This window comes from Gallinula chloropus (genome assembly GCF_964237585.1).
Source record: "Gallinula chloropus genome assembly, chromosome: 5".
In the NCBI taxonomy this organism is placed as follows: domain Eukaryota; kingdom Metazoa; phylum Chordata; class Aves; order Gruiformes; family Rallidae; genus Gallinula; species Gallinula chloropus.
Window position 1 is genome coordinate 42447592 of NC_140090.1, and position 21240 is coordinate 42468831.

The following is a 21240-nucleotide window of genomic DNA, read 5'->3' on the forward strand; positions in this document are numbered from 1 at the left end:
AGTAAATTGATCACGTATAAAAATAACTGTTAGCCCACAGGTTAGCACACTCCCGCAGAGCATCTTCCTGCGTCTGTCTGAGCCTAGGCAGCCTACAAAGCGATTTTAAACCCCCTCACGGTCTACAACACTACAGGAACGCCTGGCTGTGAGGGCTCCCTGCCCGTCGGAAGGCAGCAACAGCCGACTCAGCTCCACTGAAGCGCTTCGCGGGCATTGGCGCGACTCCGTCAGCGCCGCCCTGCGAGAGGGGTGCGCCCGGGCGCGCGCCCAGCGCCTCAGCTTCTCAGAGCCCGGCTGAGGGGTGAGACCCGCCACCCAGCTGCCCGCCTGTCGCCGCGGCGTGAAGGGGCGAGGGCAGGATTGCGGCGGAGCGGGTAAGGGCCCCGCGGCCGGCCCCTTACGTGACGGGGCTCCGGCGTGCCGGCAGGTGCCGGCGCTGCGGAGGTGTGAAGCAGTGGGAGCTCCGCGGTAGGGGCGGAGGGAAGGATGAGCGGAGAAGCAGAACCTCCTGCTCGGATCCCAAGACCCCGCTCACCAGCAGAGACTCAGGCGCACCCTGACCCCGGACGGTGAGACAAGACCCCCCAGAGCATCCGCCCGCAGCCAGCTCCGTCACCTCATGCACTTCACTGAAGCCGCATTGCCGCGGGAAGGGGCGACTACAACTCCCAGCACGCCCTGGCGCCCAGAGTGTCACGCATGCGCCACAAAAGTGCGTTATCAGGTTCTGGACGGCCGCGGATCTCGGCGCGTATGCGGGGTCCGCCGCGTGCCGAGCGGGTGGGTTCAAAGGTGACGCAGTGTCACGGTGGCGGGTGGTTGGGGGCGCGGGGGAGGGGACAGCAGCTGTGTGTCGGACGCCTCAGCCACGGCAGGTGTTGGGTCCCCTATGGGTAGGCGGCCCCTGGAGCGACAGTGGCCAGGCCAATTATCATCCCCAACAGCGTCAGGGTTGTAATAAACCTTGTGTAATCAATTTGTTAATCAAACCGGTAGGCAGTCAAACTATGTTAACATTTGTAACTAACCTGTTACTAATCACAATTGATGTGAGGGTATAGAATCACGATCTACAGGCAGTGTAGTTACGCAGTATAGTTATGGGAAGCAGCTCTGGGAACTAACGGCTTGTGAAGGACAAGAGAGTCTGTTTCTTTTTCTTTTTTTTTTTTTCATATCAAAGGGCTTACTTGTGAAAGTCTCACATTATCTCTGGGAACAAGGATTCGAGGTCAGGATGGCATTCACCACCGGTACATTGTTTATCCCCTTGCTACAGAAAAACTGACTAACAAGGACATAAATTAGCTCAGACTGATAAGAACACTGCAAGCTTGCAAGACTCTGACATTCCAGGTGAAAGTTGAAAGTACATCGTGAGGATGACTCATGGCTTTCTTCCAAGGACCACCAGAGACCCTCACTCACAATTCTTGGAAGGATCTGCGCAAGCGCAAATGACTGATAACCTAATTAACACGTGAAGCGAGAGTAGGTGGGTTTAGGTAATAATTATGTATAGGCATTAATAGACTATTCATTGGTTTACTGCATAAATGTAGGGTCGGTCTGCTGCTTGGGTCTGTGCCATTGGTGGAGCAGAGACTCCCCAGCTGCCACCCAGCACTGTTTCACCTGCTTCTTACTTGCTCAAATAAATTCTACTTGGATACTCTAGTTTAGAGTGAACAATTTGTCACTGCCCTTTATAACAACTTTGGTAACGTGACTCGGATACAGGTTAACTTGGTTTGGGATCCAAACTCTGGGGAGGCGCCCCATCTTCGGATGGCCCCTGAGTAAACGACACCCCCTTTCAACACCTGTACATCTGAACCCTAAATTGAGGAAGCAGGCAAAAGAAATTGCAGTACCCTGTCATTTTTGTGCAGGAAGAGCTGAACGGAGACTCCAGGATGTGTGAGTATTATGAAGCATTTCTGCTCGGTCGGGGTGGGTTTCCCGAAGTGCTCCTGAATGAGACGTCCTGAAGGAGCAAAGCGAATGTGGACCCTCTTGTAGTGCGGTTCTCATTACCCATGAGGGTGTGAGCCACGAACGAGGGGAAGGAAGCGAGTGTGTGGAGGCACTTTGGAAGATGGGACAGAAGTAGAGCAAGCTGTCTCCCATGGAGAGGGGCCCGAAGGCAGGGTTGCCTGGTATACCACCAGAGAGCCCTTTAGGGTTAATGATTGCCTACTGGGATGACTGGTGAAGAGTTGCAGACAATTTGGGGTATATGAAACTGTTGTTTGTATGTTATGATGTTGCCCTTTGAATTTTGTAATGTAAACTGTGTAACTAGGATGTGATCTCCTGAGAGTGAATAGGGGAAATTTGGATACTTAAGTCTGACCCTCTCAGGGTGTATTGCCCCTTTGAGTTGTATAGAATGGCTGCCTCTATGGCAGTCGGTAGAAGTAAACAAACAGTTGCTGCCAAGTGAGAGAACTCCTGCCTGTCACACAGGATACCAGGGTTCCATTCCCCAACAGGGAGTCCCTTTTTGGTGACATTGATTTATTGGTATTGACTTCGGATATTGCTAAAAATAACTAAGTTTTGAAAATTGATTTAAATTTGGCAAACTGTTTGTGTGAGTGAAATGAGTTAACTCTGGTATGAGTGGTGAGTGACTGAGCTGCAGCGTATCTGCAGGAGAGACAAAAACCTTTTCGTAACCATTGTTATGCTTTGCATATGCAAGAAATCTTTGTGCCCGGTACTGTGTGTTGTTTGAATGATTTAAGTGTTTGACTGAGATGCAGTCTGACTGCAAAGCGAATGCAAGTTCTGATCTGTGGTTCTGCGTCTCAGCAAGGAGAGCAGCTGGAGACAGACGAAGCGAATGGCAGATTTAAGCTGTTTGTGTAAACAGGAGTCAGAGTATGTGTTGAGAGTGTCCCTGTCAGTAGGAGATGGAATTTTGTTATCAGAAAGAGAAGCAAAAGGGAAATAATTACGGAAGGTATAGAAAGCGAACATAATAGTCTGTGGACCATGGGATGGAGAAAAGGCATTCCCTGAGAACTCATGAACGGGGTGCTGACAGATAAATTGGAAAAGTTAGTACTAAGACGACCCAAAAATCCACATATCAAGGTTGAAAATCCTGTTCCTAGTGCTCGTTTATTGGATTTAACTGCCTCCCCCAAGCTGCCAGGAGGCTAGCTCCTTTGTCCCCTTGTAGTAGGGGGGGGCGAAGGGTGGATATATATCAGAAAGCTCACTGAAAACCACCGAGGTAATTTACTGATTACTTGTTTTGTAGAACCTAAGTTAATACCAGTAACATTTTTGGTAGACGCTAGAGCCCAAATTTCCACACTTAGAACAGAAGATGCTATCTGTGTAGTTTTACAAGAAATTGCCTTGTTGCCACCTTTAAGGTTAAGGGCTTACTGTTCCCCACCCCTTTGCCCTCCCTTGCTGTTTTGTTTTTTGTTTTTTTTTTCTCCTCTCACCGAGAAGCGAATTTGTTTATTTCCTTTTCAGGGGGTAGAGGGAAGCCAATTTCTGCCCCTCCTTCCTCCCCCCACGCCAATCCATATGGAGTGGAATGTAGCAACTCGCATCTTGCAATGTCGCTTCTCTGATGGGTTGGTTTGCAGCGTTCACACACTTAGCCAACTGAGAGCAAGACTGGTTACGTGTAAATTGTGCTATTTCATTTCTCTCAGGGACGACTTGTCTCTCCAGGAATTCCCCATTCACAATATATGTGGGTGATTCTATCACTCCCGAGTAAAGCTACTCGAAATTGTTTTCGTATTAAATCATCTTTCTAGTAAAATGGACTTTTTTCTGTGGTAATTAAAAATGTAATAATTTCTTGTCTGCTCAGTCAGGGGCACATGTTTGTAATAGAAATCACTTCTTGAATTTGCAAGAAAATGAAGTTGCAGTAGAATTTGTGTAGAAGAAATATTTAAGATTACTTGCCACAAGAAGGCTTAGCTAGACATTAGCCTGGCTAAGCAAGAATTGTGCCTCCTTCATTTGTTTCTCAAATAGATTATTCCATTTTTCTGATGTGTGTTCTGGAGAAAGTGTTTCTCGTGTGCTTGCAGAAGACATACTGACTTATCCCCATTACCTTCAGAACACCTAACCTGCCATGTCAGTGTATTACAAGGAAAGATAATGTTCTTATCCATTAAATATTATATGGAGGAATAAGAAAGAACAGTGGATATACTGTATTGGGGGTTTATATTTCTCTTACGTTGTTCTCTTTTAGACATTCAGTGAGAAAAAAGTGGACTAGAGAGTTTAGATGGAATGTTCTATAAATACACTAGTATGACAGGAACATTCAACAGAATTATAGAGTTCAATCTTTGTTGCATACATTTAAACTGAATTTTGAGGAGGGAGTCCCAAACCATAGTAGTAAAAGATTGACTCGTTAACTTTTTTAAGCCATAGCAAGTTCAGTATTTCAGTTTCAGAATTATTTATTTGCTAAGCATTTTCTAAAGTAAAGCCTCCTTCATGAGAAATTAAAAAAATATTTATTTTTTTTTTTACAGTGAACGCGAGTGTCTAGTTAAGTACATCTTCATATAAGTATTTGTCTGTTTATTTAAACAGGCTTTTGGATGGGACTGATAAAAACAAGTTGGTTTAGCCTTACACTTATAATTGCCCTGAGGACTATTTATGATGCTGTCATGCTTTAATAATCAAGTGACTATGGTAGGATACGATGTGATCTGTTCTTGTTCTGTTGCTGATGGAGTATTTGTGCCATAAAGTTAACTTGTGCCAAGTGAAGCTGTTGATGTGGCCGGTTTTGTTGCTGTGTTCCATACTTCCTCTGTGTTTTCATGTGTGCTGCAGTGCGGCTGCAAAAGAAATAATTATATACTTGAAAAAGCAGTTACTTCATTGTAGTAAGCTGAGGTAAAAGCCAATTCTCATATGTCATGTCTGTGTATTGGTGATAGTTTGATTGGTCTAACTAATACTGGTAACTTGGCTACTCCATCTAACTTTGAATGTTTCTGTGCCGTGTCATGTAAATAGGTAAAGGTACAGATACTGAGGTATGTCTGGAATGCTGCTGAAAAGAAACAGGCTTGACTTCTAGATTTTAGGATCTGAAGAGGGACTCCATGATCTAAAGGGTCCCTTCCAACCAAGGCAATTATATAATTCTATGGTTACTTTTTTTAAATCTCCAGGCAGATTTTAGAAGTAACTTAAGCAGCTGGGAGCCCAAATATGATCAGAAGCCACAGGACCTAAAACTGTAGAAAGACCAAGTTTCCTTGAAAGTTAAGTTCTTATATGTGGTAATGAAATGAGCATTTGTATGGTTAGAAATGTTCTCTTTTGGATTTATTTTTTCTGTTCTGAGAACTGTTCTCATGCTGCTATTACAATTTCAACAGCATTTTTTGTTAGGTGCTTCTGCTATTATAATCTCCTGTCATTGTTTAAAATGAAATAAAGCACCTGGCTTTCAGTAGTAATTTTAAGAGGAAATGCCATGCAAAAAGATTTATTTTTTTTGTCTCAAGTTATGTATTCATTGTGATTTTGGGGGACTTTGATGTTCTTTAGAACCAAGTAGTTTTCCAACTATATTCAAAAGCAAGAAAATGGAAAATAGCAGGAGTTGGTATTAGGAAATACAAGCCTCAACCAGCAGCTGGAGTTATAGGCAGTTGTTAAAGGGTTTGCAAAGTGAAAAGACATAGTATGTGATTAATTGTATGTGGTGGGAGTAGTTACCTGAATGAAACGAGCATTATTGAAAGGAATTTTAGATAAGAGATTATATAAGAATTTTTTAAGGAATTGTCGCTGGATTGTACAGTCATACCCGGACTGTCGACAGTTTGCTAGTGGCCTTGACCCTGGTGTGAGTCCTCATGGCAGAGGCCCACTAGAAGTTTGGCAGATGGACGTTACACACATCCCCGAATTTGGTTGGCAAAAGTATGTCGGATGTTTGTATAGAGTAGGTGTAAAAGGAAGTTTAAAGGGGATCAAAGAAAGTCAATGTCAGGTGTTAATAAAAAATGAAATAAAGGTGTCACATGAGAGAAAAGATCTGTCAAGATTGAAATAGTTGGAACACAAAATTGGGGGAAAAATGAGTGGCCTCGCAAAAGAATAAAGCATTACATGCTGGCCACATGGAATCCTAATGAATTGATAACAGGGGCATGGGAACCAATTTACAACCTGAACTGCATAATTCTCTTGCAAACACTTTTGGAAATAATTTCCAACAAAACTGCCAATGCTATAGATCTCCTGAATCAACAATCTCAAGAGATGTGTGCTGTGATCCTGCAATACCGCCTGGTTTTGGATCATGTATTGGCCAAAGAGAGAGGAATACTTGGCAAATTAAGTATTTCTATCGTGTTTGATCCAATTGATCCAAAACATGGTGAATCGCATGCAAGCAGTTACTGTGACAGAATAAAACATCGGGTTTGTGAAATCAACAAAACAAGTAACTGTTAGGATCATATAACCCTATCCCTTCTTTGTCTGCTATAAAGTTATTAGTCACACAGTATAGCAACTTTCTCCCCCATTCCCATTTTTGTCTAATCGAATTTATATACAGAAACTCTTGGTTAACTGAACAAACCTAAACTTTATTAATGTACACAGCTGTAACAACAATAGTAACCAGCCACAATCAAAAACAAAACCAAAATAACAACAGCTGCTAACAGCGGATAAAATTCTATCATACGGCATCGTTCATACATCGCTGCATCATCTGCAACCCTGCGACGAGAAGCATGGGTCCTCTGCCTAGAAGTAAAGAAATAACAGAACAGGAAAACCTTGATTCTTTCTAAACCAACTATCTCAGTTTGAAGAGACCTCTTAGTCTCAATAACACCCACCTCTCCGGTTGCTTCAGGAGGTGGAACTGCACTTGTTGGGTAGTCTGTGGCGACCTGAAAGTCTAATGGTGGGGGAACAATGCACCACTATAGCCATAGCAAGGACATTGTCCCTGCTGCCTGGCTATAGTGCTGGAGAAAGGAAACCTTACCACTTGTGGAGTTGAAGGATGAGGTTCAGGGGAGGGATTTGGGGTCTCATCCTCACCAATGCCAGCCATTTTCTTCTGCTCCAGTGCTTGTTCACCTAACTGTGTGCTTTTGGAAATGCAGATGCGCAGTTTTACCTCACCAACTCCCCACAAAAAGTACTAGAAAAGGAATCTAGTGAACCCAGTAGTTCCGCCATGATGATGGCACATGACAAAAAAGAAGACTCCAGCCAGTTTTGACCAGGCCTGGAGACCCACCTAAAGCTTAATTTGCTAAATAATGGGTGACAGGGTGGGAAAACTGTGCACTGCCTGCATTGCATATTCCAAAATAGATCAGTTTTGCATTTCCAAAATCACAACAAACAAGGGAATTTATTAATTTGATGGTACCAATTTATGATGCATTTTTAATTTTTTTAACTTTCGCTTTATATGTTCTTGTGATCCTCACAAATAATTGATCTTGTAAATGTTCATGTAAAGTATCATTGTTTTGTTTTCCTCCAGGCCCTGAACTACAAGGGACAGCAATATGACGTGATTTGGATTTTTGCAATCAGACAAATTCAAATTGTTAATTAATGTCTATCAAATGTTAACAGTTCTTAGTGATTATTGCAAATGCAATTTGAAAATTGTTAATTGTTTGAATGTAGCTATTGAGCTGTTGTGCACACACTTTTCCTTCCTCCTTACTTTATTTCTATCCTCTATCACGGAGTACCATCTATAAGATGGCAGTGTTGAGCCACAGGGTGGACTCACGCAAGCAGAATCAAGGGACCCATTCGGACTTCCCAGTGGGAGACAGACGGAAACCCTGACAACCTAAAGGTTATCTGCCGAAGAAAAGCAGATGGGTGAGACTATCTTTTGTAAAAATCCCAACTGTATTTGTTATCCCTTTGTTTGTTATAAGTGTAATCTGTGTAAAGAAAAGTGGTGGGCCCATTGCCTCTATGGGTATCGTCCTAGTGGTACTTGTCATGAATGTTATAAATACGAAAGGAAACTAGTTGAACAGGCATTACGCTTAGGAGTGGCAACTGGCAAAATGATAAAGTGGTGGGATATCTTTGAAAAGATATAAATCCTGAGAAGTTCTGTTCGCATGCAAATGAACCCTGTCCAACGAAAGCTGAAGTCAGGCTAGTAACTTGCAGACAGACCTTAGCCAAAGTGGTGTGTGGAGCCTGGGAAGTGAATAAAATAAAAAAAATGGGAAGCATATAAGTCAAGGTTGACTAAATATGGAGGTTCCCCTGGAGAATACGACTGCTGCCAAGAAGATGGTACCCCTCGCTGCTCTAAGCAACAGAGTAGGCAGAGGAAGAGGCAGAGGCATACTACTGTGGGGATTGAGGTTGATGAGCCACCTCCAGAAATGGCTCGTGAGGTTCCTTGACTTGCAATTCCCAACCTAGGCAACCTCAAAGCCTTCCAGAAGTCTCTCATCTCTCCCAGGGCACAAAGGCCCTTCACAGTAATTATCAAAGATCTTGAAATACCTATAGCGACAATAAAAGCACACCACTTCTCTCCAATCTAAAATTAAGCTTTTGGATAATAGGACTGTTATTTTTGACAGTAAGAACAAATGGAGAAATGAACCTTCATCAGCTTTATAAGTGGAGCTTAATTAGATGGAAGACCAAAGCCTTATTCAACAAGTAACTACAGTGGGAACCCCAAGTTTTAACACAACTCCTTGCCATCTGGCAACCATAGAACCATGTATAGAAAAATAGGGCTTTTACTTTTGCCCTAGCTCAAACCCAGGAAGGGGATATTGCAATTATCCTAACACTTACTACTGTGCTTATTGGGGTTGCGAAACTATAGCTTCAGATTGGAGTCTGGGGGGGTGGACAAGATAAGTTCCTAAATGTAGGATGGGGACCCTATGGATGTAAACCCCCGGTCTCAAGCCCAGGCCCCCAGTTAGGTCCCCGTCGGGAGATAGCCACTAGAAGAGAGTGTAAATATTTGTTTATCAGCATAACGAACCCAACCAATCCTGCCTGGTTGTAAGGGAAAATATGGGGTGTGAGACATTGGGAATCTGGAACCGATAGAGGAGGTTAAATTTTTATAAAGAAGGAAGAAGTAAAGAGGGGTTGGTCCTAACTGAGTCCTTAAAGGGACCTTTGGACCCTGCATACTGAAAAAAATTATTGAGTTAGTAAAGGGTTGATTAGAAGTGGCCCACCTAAAGTTGATAACAAGACAATAAGAGCACTTGGGAGAAGACGAGATTGTTAAAGAAACTCCCATTCTCTCCCAAGCCCGAGAAACCGGTGCCCGGTTTGATGAACAAAATAGTAAAAACAAAAAGGGGGCATTGTAATAAACCTTGTATAATCAATTTGTTAATCAAACTGGTAGGCAGTTAAACTATGTTAACATTTGTAACTAAGCTGTTACTAATCGCAATTGATGTAAGGGTATAGGATCACGATCTACAGGTAGTGTAATTACGCAGTATAATTATGGGAAGCAGCTCTGGGAACTAATGGCTTGTGAAGGACAAGAGAGTCTGTTTCTTTTTCTTTTTTTTTCATAACAAAGGACTTACTTGTGAAAGTCTCACACTGTCTCTGGGAACAAGGATTCGAGGGCGGGATGGCATTCACCACCGGTACATTGTTTATCCCCTTGCTACAGAAAAACTAACAAGGACATAAATTAGCTCAGACTGATAAGAACACTGCAAGCTTGCAAGACCCTGACATTCCAGGTGAAAGTTGAAAAGTACATCGTGAGAACGACTCATGGCCTTCTTCCAAGGACCACCAGAGACCCTCACTCACAATTCTTGGAAGGATCTGCGCAAGCGCAAATGACTGATAACCTAATTAACACGTGAAGCGAGAGTAGGTGGGTTTAGGTAATAATTATGTATAGGCATTAATAGAATATTCATTGGTTTACTGCATAAATGTAGGGTCGGTCTGCTGCTTGGGGCGCGCTGTTGGTGAAGCAGAGACTCCCCAGCTGCTGCCCAGCACTGTTTCGCTTGCTTCTTACTTGCTCAAATAAATTCTACTTGGATACTCTAGTTTAGAGTGAACAATTTGTCACCGCCGTTTATAACAAGGGTGACCGTGCTGGAGGCCTTCATGGTGTTCCACTGGAGGATGAGGGTGGTGGAAGAGGAAGCCAGTACACTGGTACAAGACGTGGAGGTGCTCAGCAGTGATGGACGAAGGTAGGAAAAATGCAGGGATAAGGTCTTTCCATCTCCGAGGGTCCCTGCTATTCTTGATTTTCCTCATCTTGTTCCTCTCTGCACCCATGTGCCATGCTTTGCTCTCCTCTCTGTGAGGAAGCTGGTATGAACTGACTCACCGCCGTTTATAACAAGGGTGACCGTGCTGGAGGCCTTCATGGTGTTCCACTGGAGGATGAGGGTGGTGGAAGAGGAATCCAGTACACTGGTACAAGACGTGGAGGTGCTCAGCAGTGATGGACGAAGGTAGGAAAAATGCAGGGATAAGGTCTTTCCATCTCCGAGGGTCCCTGCTATTCTTGATTTTCCTCATCTTGTTCCTCTCTGCACCCATGTGCCATGCTTTGCTCTCCTCTCTGTGAGGAAGCTGGTATGAACTGACTGCAGCAGGTAGGCATGCATACACGGAGGTCTCATCTTCTTTTCAGCCTCAGTCATTTCCACTCAAAGACCTCAGAAACAGCAGCTGGTCACCCAGCCATTAGCCCCGTGCGGGCCGGAGTAGCATTTGTGGAAGAAAATACACTGTGGATAAACTGTGAAACACTGGTGAAACGAATGTGTCGGCTTGAGTGTTGTACAGACACTGAAATTAAATATCTTGCGGCTGCAGATAGAAAAGAAACTGAATCCAAAGCATGCAGGTAGTGAAAAGGTGGTGTGTTTGGGGTTTTCTACCACTTTGTTCTTCATTGTCCTACATGTGCTTTTTCTGTCAGTGAAAGCTTTTTGCCTTTTCCTTGTAGCAGCCCAGCTGGAGCAGAGCCTGAATGCAATCCACGAGGAACATTTGCAAGAAATGAAGATTTTACGGCAAGAAGCAACAAAGTTGTGACAACACTTAAGTGATTTGAAGGAGGCTGAAGAAAAGGCAAAAGACTGAATACTGCTCTGGAGATTACAAATGCATCCAAGTTACAAAACATTATGATCTTAATATTTGAAATTATGACAACTGACTAACTTTTAAGGCTGCTCATCTCTGGCATAGTTAAGCAAAGTATACCCAGTTGCAAAAAGGTGCGTGCTATATGTTCTTGGCAGTAAGAGCAAACACTTGATAATGAGAATTTGTCCTTTCCTTAATTAAAAAAATAACATGCCGAATCAATAATAATAATAGAAATTTGTAATTCTTTCATCTTCGTGACAAAGCTCATCCTAACTTTTCAAGTGTAGCTTTTTTGTTTTTCCAGGAACTTACATCTCTTTGGTATTTCAGTCTTAGACTTCGGTTACTATTTTTCCTGAACAGAACTTCAATGCAACACGTCACTAAGTCTCATTAATTGTTTTGAAGAATGCATTGGTTCTTCGTGCTAGCACTTGTATATTCAGTGCTGCAGAACAGAGAACATCAGACTGGAGATAGAAATCAAGTTCTAGGTGTCAGCATGGCAGTTGCATTTTATAGTATCTATTGCAAAATCAATAGGTATGAACATGAAACAATAAAAATATCTGTTGCTCTCATCTTCTTTAGATGGATGTAGTGATTGCAGCTGAGGAATTGAGGAATGCAAACCAGAAAACAAACTGTAGGCTTCAGGAGGTAAGTACAAGACCAAGGAGATCAATGGTAGGCTAAATTTGCCACATATTTAAAGATTTGAAGATGATCCTTATATAATAGTCTTGATGCAATTTTGGAATGTAAATAATGCAAAATAACTCACCAGCCATGCTTATAACTAGATAAAATCATAGAATTGTTTTGGTTGGAAAAGGCCTTTAAGATCATCAAGTCCAACTGTAAACCCAGCACTGCCAAGACCACCACGAAACCATGTCCCCAAGCACCATATCTGCATGTCTCTTAGTAAAATCCAGGAAAGATGACTCAGCCACTTCCCGGGGCAGCCTGTTCCCAGTGCTTTACAAGCCTTTCGGTGAAGAATTTTTTCCTAACACCCAATCTAAAATACCCAGACCAAACATACTTCATAAGTGACCCCGAAGTGTTTGTTCAATATACTTAATTAGACCTGGGTCAGAAAGTGGTTGGTTTTTTTCTAGCTAACAGAACCGCTGTCGCAGTAGACCAGCCTGCAGGAGTCTTTGGAAGAATCCCAAACCACTGTGATGTGTCATGTACAGAATATGGAAACAAGAGTAGAAGCAGAAAAGAAACAGGTTTGAGAAACTTTCTGTCTTCCTTTTAATCTATTTTCATTTTCTCATGGAAGGAAGAGACAGAACTTGGATGTTGTTCCTAGAAACCAGTTAAAACACTTCATAAACTACAACACTTTGTTGGTCAGAAGAGATCATGCAGTCAGACTTCCTGCTCAAAGTAGAGGTGTCACAAACACTGGATTGGGGTGGTGGATTTGTCTAGCAGTGTTCAAGAACAGTGATTCTATGGCTCCTTTAGTTTTTTGGGGTTTTTTTATAGTGCTGCAGTAACGTTTCAGTTATGGCTTTTCCTAGCATGCAGTCTGAACATTCCAATCTTAAATTTGGGACCATTGCCCCTTCTTAAATAATTCAATGCAACTGAAAAGATTTTGACTTCTTAATCTTTGTAGCTACCTCTCAGATTTGTGGGTCACAACTGGATCCTGCCTTAATCTCTTCACCAGGCTAATCAAATCTCTACTTGCAGTACTAAAACTTTCTGTTAGAAAATGCAATTTCTGAAAAATAATCAGTTGAGATCTTAAATCTTCTGGAAGTAAGAATGTTTTCTCCATTAATTGCCATAATGACAAAGCTAAATTGTTGTTCTCAGCTGTATTTGTATTATCTAGCTACTTTGGAGTGTAGGGAGGGACTGCAGTTCATGGTAGAAATAAACTGGCTTGTACATCAACAGACAGAACTAATCCCCTTCTCTGCATGTGTGCACACACACAAGCTACATGCTGTCACTAACACTTCAGAACTCAGAGCAACAGTTCGGTAAGGATGAAAGGAGGCAAATAAAATATCAAAAGCTGAATAATAAAGGATGGTGGTGTTCAATTTTTTGATGATCGCTAACATCTTTTTATTCTTGAAACATACAAAGTTCTGTTAGAATTTACAAGATTTTTTTTCCTACATGTCTTTTATCATCTTTGTGTGCTTCTACATTAGAAATGAGAAGATGATGAACACATTCTTTAACTGTATGAGTTATAAATCATGTGAGGAGGCTTATGATAATTCCACTATCACTCTCTGATTGGTATAGCTGCCCCTGTGCTATATTTATCAGTTAACATTAAAACAACAAAAAAGAAATCTCACCAAAAGGCATGAGACACAGTTGTTAATTTCCTTGAGTGTTGCATTCACCTTCATCTTTTATAGCCTGGTCTTTTCCATGCTCTTTAATTGTGCAAACTTCTTAGATTGTCATAAAAATATGGTTGTAAGTACACACATGCTGTGTTACATACAGATATTGAGTTGCTTGCCATTAAAGTCTTCTGCGTAAGATTGGGACTAGTAGAAAGAGAGGAAACGCAGATCAGGCTAATATCTTTTCCAGTTAGATCAACTTTTTAGACTCTGAAATTTGCTTAGGTTTGCCTGACTGAATTCTGCATCTTAAAGAATCATCTGCAATATCATTGCAGGTACAGATACTAGAGAAAGACTGCCAACAGTTATGTAAAGATGTCCATCTAGCCCAAGGGAAGCTTCAAGAGGAGAAGGAAAGAACTGCCCAGCTGGAGCACCAGTGCACACAACTGAAAGCTGAGCTGGGTAGGACAGTGGCTTTTTGTCATATCATTCTAGCCCTTGTCTCACTGATTCCGAAGTGACAGGAAGCAAGCACTGACGTCCTCCAGACCTGTTGGTATCAGTCAGCAGGAAGAGAGGGCAGCTTAAGAGGTGATGAAATATTAAAGGCCCTGAGCTTGCATGTGATGTATCTAAAGCCTCCTTTTACCTAGAGGACACCAACAACAGTAGTAATCAGAGTAATGAATACACAACAGTAATATGAAAAGATTCCATCAGCATAAATTCTTCTCTGGAGGAGACTTCATCTAGTAAGTAACCATTAACACATGATACCTGAACTGACCAAGCAAGTAGAATGTCCTTTGCTATTGAGACTTTTGTAGCTGATTTTAAAAAGCATGCTCTATTAAACATCAGTATGAGGAAAAGCATCTTGGATAAGCCTCTAGTGGATCTCATTTAGATTCCCAGTCTAATGATGTGAAAGTAGCTGCTTATAAGGGAGCTAAGTAGCATTTAATGCACTCCAAGGTAAGGGAAAGCTCCATATTGTCAAAATTAAAGGTGTTTCTAACCTAAAGTCTGTTTCTTATTCCCAAGTAACTCAGAGTAACCATGCCTGAATCCTAGCATAATTATTGTTCTTGTGATCCTTCCCTCAGGACCCATTTTAGATTTCCAGTGACTCCCTTTACAGAAGTGTTCCTGCTTCCCATGTTTTGTTTGTTACTCCATGTATCACATGTGATAATCAACCTGTAGCTTCACAAAAAGGCAGTCAGTATTTCTGTTTAAAGTATGGCAAGATAAGAGAAACTTGTCATGCTGTCCCCCATTCAGCCAGCTCTGCCATAGTGATGGCAGAAGAATTCTTTCCTTCAGAACAAATCCATATGCCAATAACAAATTTAAATGAAACGTACAAGTTTACTTCTGTATCAAATAATCCTGCTGATTATTTGTTAATTGAAGGCACTTTTGAGTGATCCTCTGATGATACCTTGGATGTCATAATATTTCAGCTACATTTCCCTCCTTATCCTGCTCATGCTGAATTGTCTTTTATCTTCCTTTTTTTTTCCTCAGTATGGTACACAGCACAGCAGAACAAGAGGCTATTATAAGCAGGTTGAGTTAAATTCCAGCAAAAATGCTTTTGCATTTAGATCTGTATGGTTTAAGCAGGCACCTAACTATTGTTCCTTGTCAATGCACAAAACTTCTAGAAGTCACATATGAGCTGTGGATTATAGTCAAGTCAAACAAGTTGCTGACACACTAGACAGCTGAATAAGAGACTTAGGGTTGATATGCTCAAGCAATTACAGAAGTGGTTTGTGTGGGAGACCGGCATGATAGCATGCTTAATTTTAACATTGCAATTAATTTATGTTATTTATTTTAAAGATTAATTTTGCTGAAGTATTGGAGTTACCAAGAAAAGCATTACACCTCAAGGCATTTGTATAGGTCTTACCTTTTTGTGGCATATTCAGTAACCTTGCTAAACTCAAACATTGCACCAAAATGTCACCTTTCAAAATTACCAAACAGATAACAAAGAATGTTCTGACATTATTTTCTATTTTTAGACTCCAGGAACTGTATCATATCCCAGCTTAGTGAAGAAGCAAAAGGAAGTTGTAAACAAGTATTGCTGAGGAAAATAGCTAAATAAAGATCAAAACAACCTATGTGGGGCCTTTAAAATATACCACACTTCAGAGGCAGAATTTTTATGTGGACAAATGCCAAATGCAACCAAGGCTAACAACCATTGAATGTCAGTTTCATTATTTTACCAGTTTGGGTTGCCTTATGGATTTTCTGCAAGATTAACTTTTTTTATTCTACTGGAATATCAAAACAGTGGTACGAATGCCTTCCTTGAAAAGCTAAAACTGACACATTTATGGTAGCATAAATGTGTACACAAGCCACAGGTTGATTGGTGAAGAATAATCAGAACCTTGGTCAGCTGGCAAAGAGGTATGCTTACTGCATGAGAAGGGACTGTGTGTGCTATGTGAGTCCCTGAAAGAATAAGTTTCAGTGAAGATGAGATAAAAGTTCAGCTTAGATGTGGAGTCTGACAGTGCTGGCAAAGGATTCCTTTGGGAATTGCACCACTTCTAGCATAAAGGTTTTTTAAGCTCAGAAGTATAGAGATTAATTATAGTGGAGAATAACAAGTCAGAGCTCAGAAGGGCATGAAGTCACCCTCACCTTTTAAAGCTAGGTTAGAGCAGGTAACACTTTGGTTATTATTTCAAGGTATGTTTTGGAAAGAGGCTTGTACTGTAGGAACCACACCCTGTGCATGAAAGAGCACCCAGCCATGTGATGATAGGTTAAAGGAACTAGGCAAGTATGAAACAAAGACTTGGCATTTGTGAAGTGCCTGGCTAAATGAAATTTATTTTTGTTCTCTGAAGACTTCCTGTTTTATTGCCCCTTAGAATGCACAGCTGTCCTTTAGCAAACAATGCAAAGAGAACCTGCAACTTCAGTCTAAAATGACCACCCTGCAAGAAACAGCAGAGAAAGTACAGGTAATGAGAATAGCTACACTTGTATTTTAAAGGGGAAAGGAAGGATAACAAATCAAGTGATTACAGTAAGAGATTATTGTTCATGTACTGGGAAGCCTCAAATGCAGGTCAGGAGACAAAGCTTAGTGCTCTCAGATAATGTAGGCTAATGAACAACTTCCAGTGAAGGAATCCAATCACTAGCCTTGGTAACTGTTCCAGATTTCCCAGATTTAAGGGCGAGAAAGTTCCCTCTTCTGTTTACTCTTGATATTACCTTTGGATTTTACATGAATGTTTTTATTAATGAGTCAAACAAGGAGTACCTGCTTGTCTAAAATTTCTTTGCCTTTTAGGACAAAAGGTTGACCTCAGTACATTCTAAAAAAAAAATTACTTAGTCTACTTTTCCTCTTTTTAGAACATATTTTAGAAAAAAATTCCTATTTTTCCCCGCTTCCCCAGTAGATACTTGTTTATGGATGGAGATCACTGATAATGGAATATAGATATGCCTTTCAAAGAAAAGTTCCATTTTGATTTGGTTATCTGCAATATTCCAACTATGAAATTAGTACGGGCCTGTTATCAATTTTTGCCTTCTTTGCCATAGAAAGATCACTTTTTCTGGACTTCAGAACTAATAGGTGATTATGCTTGATTGGTAGTTTAAACTGTATTCTCTTCCCCCCCCCCACTGTAAAATTTTAACACCTTGGAATAAGCCTACCACAAATTGAGACTACCTGAACAAATTTTATGGGACACTTTCTACCTAAAATTGATTTTTAACATGCGTAAGAGATTGTTAAAAAGCTTCTGACAGCCTACTATGCAGAAGAAAATACCCTAAACCCTGAAAATGTATTTGTCATAGTCTTCCTCCTATCTAACCAGGTCCTTAATGACCACCTAAGCCTGCAATGCTCAGAGCTCAGCACCACACTCCAGAGTCTTGACATGGAGAGTGCTAAATTCATTTCAGATCAATAGATCATGCTTAAGGTATGTAGCCTACTGTTCCAGTCCAAGCAATGGAAATTCTATAGAGACGGTGATAAAAAGTGTTAGTGTCTTTCTTCATCAAAGATTTATTTTTCAGTACACAAAAGGAAAGGTCATACATTATAGGGACAGTATAAATGTGATTATACTGTTTATTGAAACATCCTGTAACAATCACAGAAAAGGAAACGTAGTAATTAATGGGCATTACAAATGCTGTTAATGCAGAAGCTGAGCGGAAGTAACAGAGATCTGAGATTAAATATCAAAGATGGTAAGGTGAACTCAGCTTTGACACCTGAGTCAAGAATCAGAACAGTACAGTATGCAGAACCATAGGGATGGTGCAGGAACTCAATGTCAAATTAACAGATTTATAAATTAATTATTCATCCCTCATTATTCTGATGTTACTGTTATTGCCTGGGTAATTTTTATCTTTTAGACAGGACAAGAAAAGACTCATAAGATGCCAGAGCAAGACTGGCTTCTGAATGCTGCCCATACCAACATTTTTGAAGAGCTGCAGAGAGTGCAGCATGAGAGAGCTCAGCTTCAGAGAGAGCTGTGAGGAGTTTTCTTGACTGCAGCCTCTGTCTCCCTGTCCTCCGTTGCATCCTCACCATCTTGTGTTCTGCTTCTGTAGTGCTTGTAACTTATTAACACAGAAGGGCCAGTTTGGTATTTAACATGGAGGCCACATCATGTCCTTCTGTTGTGCTGTAACTTCAGCTTGAGTATTTTGTCCTTCTTTAGGGAGGCCTTGCATACAGAGCATGGCAAATACAGGGAGGAAGCAAGCCTTGCTGAGGCAGCAGCAACCACACAGAGACAGCTTTTGGAATGTATCATCACTAGACTGCAAGGTGAACTTGAGACAGCTTTGCAAAAGAAAGGATCTCTGCTGTCAGAAAAAGGAGGTCTTCAGCAGGAGGTACAGAAAACTGGTTTAAAGCTGGATTGTTGAAGGCTGCTTTGGGACCTGTGTCACTAGAGTTCTTATTTACGCACCACTTTTGCTTTCAGAATGATTATTTTTTTGCTATTGCAGTGGCAAGTGTGACACACTCCCCCCTTTCCCGCTATGCTTATATTTTGCCTTCTAATGTCTCCACTCTGAGGCATGAAAAGGGACAGGACAGCTCTGCAGATATTTTTGAACTTCAGAGTTGATTTGCAACCTTCTGATCAATTGTTTTGAAGACACATAATGTTTCTATGAATCTGGACGTTTTTAGATGACAATGATGTCACATTTCTTTTGACAGATAAGGACAACAGTAAATGAAATTCTACAGGAAAGGAACAAATCAGAAGTAGAAAGAACAGAGAATGAGGTATCTTGCAGTATATATGGCTACTGTTGTCTTTCTCTAAGTTTTCTCTTTTTTTACTTAATTAAATTATTTCTAAATAAAGGGGTATTTGCCATAGTCACGTTGTTCACTTTGCTGTTTATATTTTTTCCTGTCTGTATGTCCTTTGGAGCAGCAATGCTACAGCAATGTACACAAGACCCTATTTACAGTAATAAATTTGTTACTCTACCATGGCAGATGATAAATATTATTTTCAGCTTCTCCTAACTGTTTTGCCTATGTAGCTTCCTTGCAAATGCATAGCCTGGAAAAGGTGGCATTTTTAGTATAAATGAGAAATTCCTTAGTGTTATGACTGGAGTCAGCATGATTGGTGGAGTTTCTTAGGCTGTTGCAGAAGGGCTCTCTGAAATAGGAGAAACCATACCTAATCTGTGTGTAGTGCTGAGGTTTTTTGACATTCATGTATTATAGCTGAAAAGCTTGGCAGTGATATGATTTGAGTTGGATTTTATTGTTCATAACTAGAGATGGTTTCAGTGAAATTCACATCGCAGACACTAGAGGAAGAGAACAAGAGGCTATCTGGTCGCTTGTCTGCACTGGCACACAAACAGGCAAGCTGCTACTAAAGTAGGTAACTGATGACCCAACTGATCAGTAGCTGTAGCAAGATTCAAGATGCTCTTTGAAATAATCTGTATTCTATGGAGAATGACTGATCAAATTAGGGAATCAAAGAAGGAAAATGAAAACAAAAAGATCTCTGAAATGTTACTCCATCTTCTCTGGGTGCGACATGCTAAGGGACTGTATAGAGCTTTGGGAATTGGACATTTAAGAATGTCATTAAAATCCTATGACTCCATTCCATTTTCTACTACAGGTGTACAGCTTGTATGTCTGTACACATACTCTCAGGTTGCATATGTTGGGAAGGTATTAACATTTGTCCCTCTGTGGACAAATTTGCACATAGGACCTCATTTTCATTTTCAACCTGCTGCCATTCCATTATTTCTCAGTCGTTTGAATTAGGATACCTAACCAGTTCCAGAAGAGTTGAGTAAAAGCTTAGTAATACTGTGATAACAGTGCTTTTACAGTTGGGGTTTTTTGTTAACATTAGATATAATGACCAGTTGTGTAAGTTGTAGATACTAAGAAACACTTAGCTGCTTCCTAAGAAACACTTAGCTGTTGATAAGTTCCTAACACCATGATGTTAAAGAAGAATTAACCTTTTGAATATGTTATTTGATAAAGTTACATTTCTGCCGTAGTTAGTCTGTAGCAGGTCTTTTTCCTGTTTAACACGCAACTCTTTGGCAGTCATCAGTTAAAGAATTTGAATCAAAAGAGCATTCAAACCCTTAGAAGTTGCCAGGGTGGTGTTTTTTTTTTATTATTATTGTCTTTCTAAGTTATTTTGATTTTGCCCATGCCTTCTCATTCTTCTAGTTACTTTTGCTTCTCTGTTCCCTGCTGTCAAAGGTTTCTTTCATTGCTCCATACTGCAAGTATGCAAGTAACTTACAAGAGAATTCTTTAATAAAACTATAATAAATGACTGATTTTCCTGCTCCTTTTCGTAATGATTTGTTGTACTGCAAATGGCAAACCTGCAACAGCTGGATGCAGCAAAGGATGGTAACAGCAAGGTGACAGCCATGCTGGAGGTCATGTTAGCTTCTCATAACAAGATGCAAGCAGCTCTGGATGCAGTACAAACTGAACTGGGACACAAGGACACTGAAATCAGCAGCCTCCAAAGAGACAAGTAAGTGAAGCCGATATTGTTTCTGTGGTCTCAGCAGTGCCATGAAGGCAGCTGCAGTTGAAGAGTGGCATCTACCTCATGGCTCTGGCTAAGAAGTTATAGGACAAATTTGAAAAGTTCCCTATATCCTTTCCTGCAACACTGAAGTTGATCTCACAACCCAAACACACTCATTGTTGGCAGAGAACAGCTTTTCCCCACCTGCCCCCCCAAGAAAGTCATGGCTATATGACAGGTTGTTTTGATCCTTCTGACTCAGGCAGTCAGTGGATTGGCATTGTAAGGATTCCCAGATAGATGCCTATGCTTAGGAAATTTCAATCACACAGCTGATGAACACAGTTACTTCCTGTAGGTTGATAGTGACTGGGAAGGATTCTAAGCTTTTTATTTGGGTAACTGTAAATCTGATTTGTTGTTACTGCACAGGTAGAACCACTTTGTAAGGCCCTGGAAAGCACTAGAACAGACAAGAAACTCATTAATTGTTTGGGAGAAGTTCTGCTGATCAATAATATCTTGAAGAGCGAGCTGATCCAAACTCAATATGAGCTGAGAAGGAAAGAAGCTGAGCATCAGCAGCTGAAGGTCTGCAGGGAAGACCAGATCCATGATACTACACTTGAGGATAAACATTACTTTGCACTAACATCAGAGCTTTATGG

General features: G+C 41.0%; 1 protein-coding gene across 1 annotated transcript in view; it reads left to right on the forward strand.

The window, feature by feature from the left end:
* Window positions 1-622: 622 nt before the first annotated feature.
* Window positions 623-21240, forward strand: part of CCDC150 (coiled-coil domain containing 150) — a gene marked incomplete at both ends in the record, with an annotated part of 41308 nt that continues 20690 nt past the window's right edge. The window contains 23 exon segments of the mRNA XM_084264585.1: window positions 623-717; window positions 719-763; window positions 10134-10244; window positions 10401-10511; window positions 10694-10837; window positions 10839-10909; window positions 11015-11097; window positions 11101-11134; window positions 11137-11180; window positions 11749-11817; window positions 12282-12302; window positions 12306-12398; window positions 13829-13958; window positions 15533-15576; window positions 16400-16492; window positions 17369-17461; window positions 17465-17479; window positions 17928-18043; window positions 18233-18410; window positions 18745-18813; window positions 20406-20575; window positions 20839-20854; window positions 21005-21181. Coding sequence (XP_084120711.1) covers window positions 623-717; window positions 719-763; window positions 10134-10244; window positions 10401-10511; window positions 10694-10837; window positions 10839-10909; window positions 11015-11097; window positions 11101-11134; window positions 11137-11180; window positions 11749-11817; window positions 12282-12302; window positions 12306-12398; window positions 13829-13958; window positions 15533-15576; window positions 16400-16492; window positions 17369-17461; window positions 17465-17479; window positions 17928-18043; window positions 18233-18410; window positions 18745-18813; window positions 20406-20575; window positions 20839-20854; window positions 21005-21181 — 2022 coding nt within the window.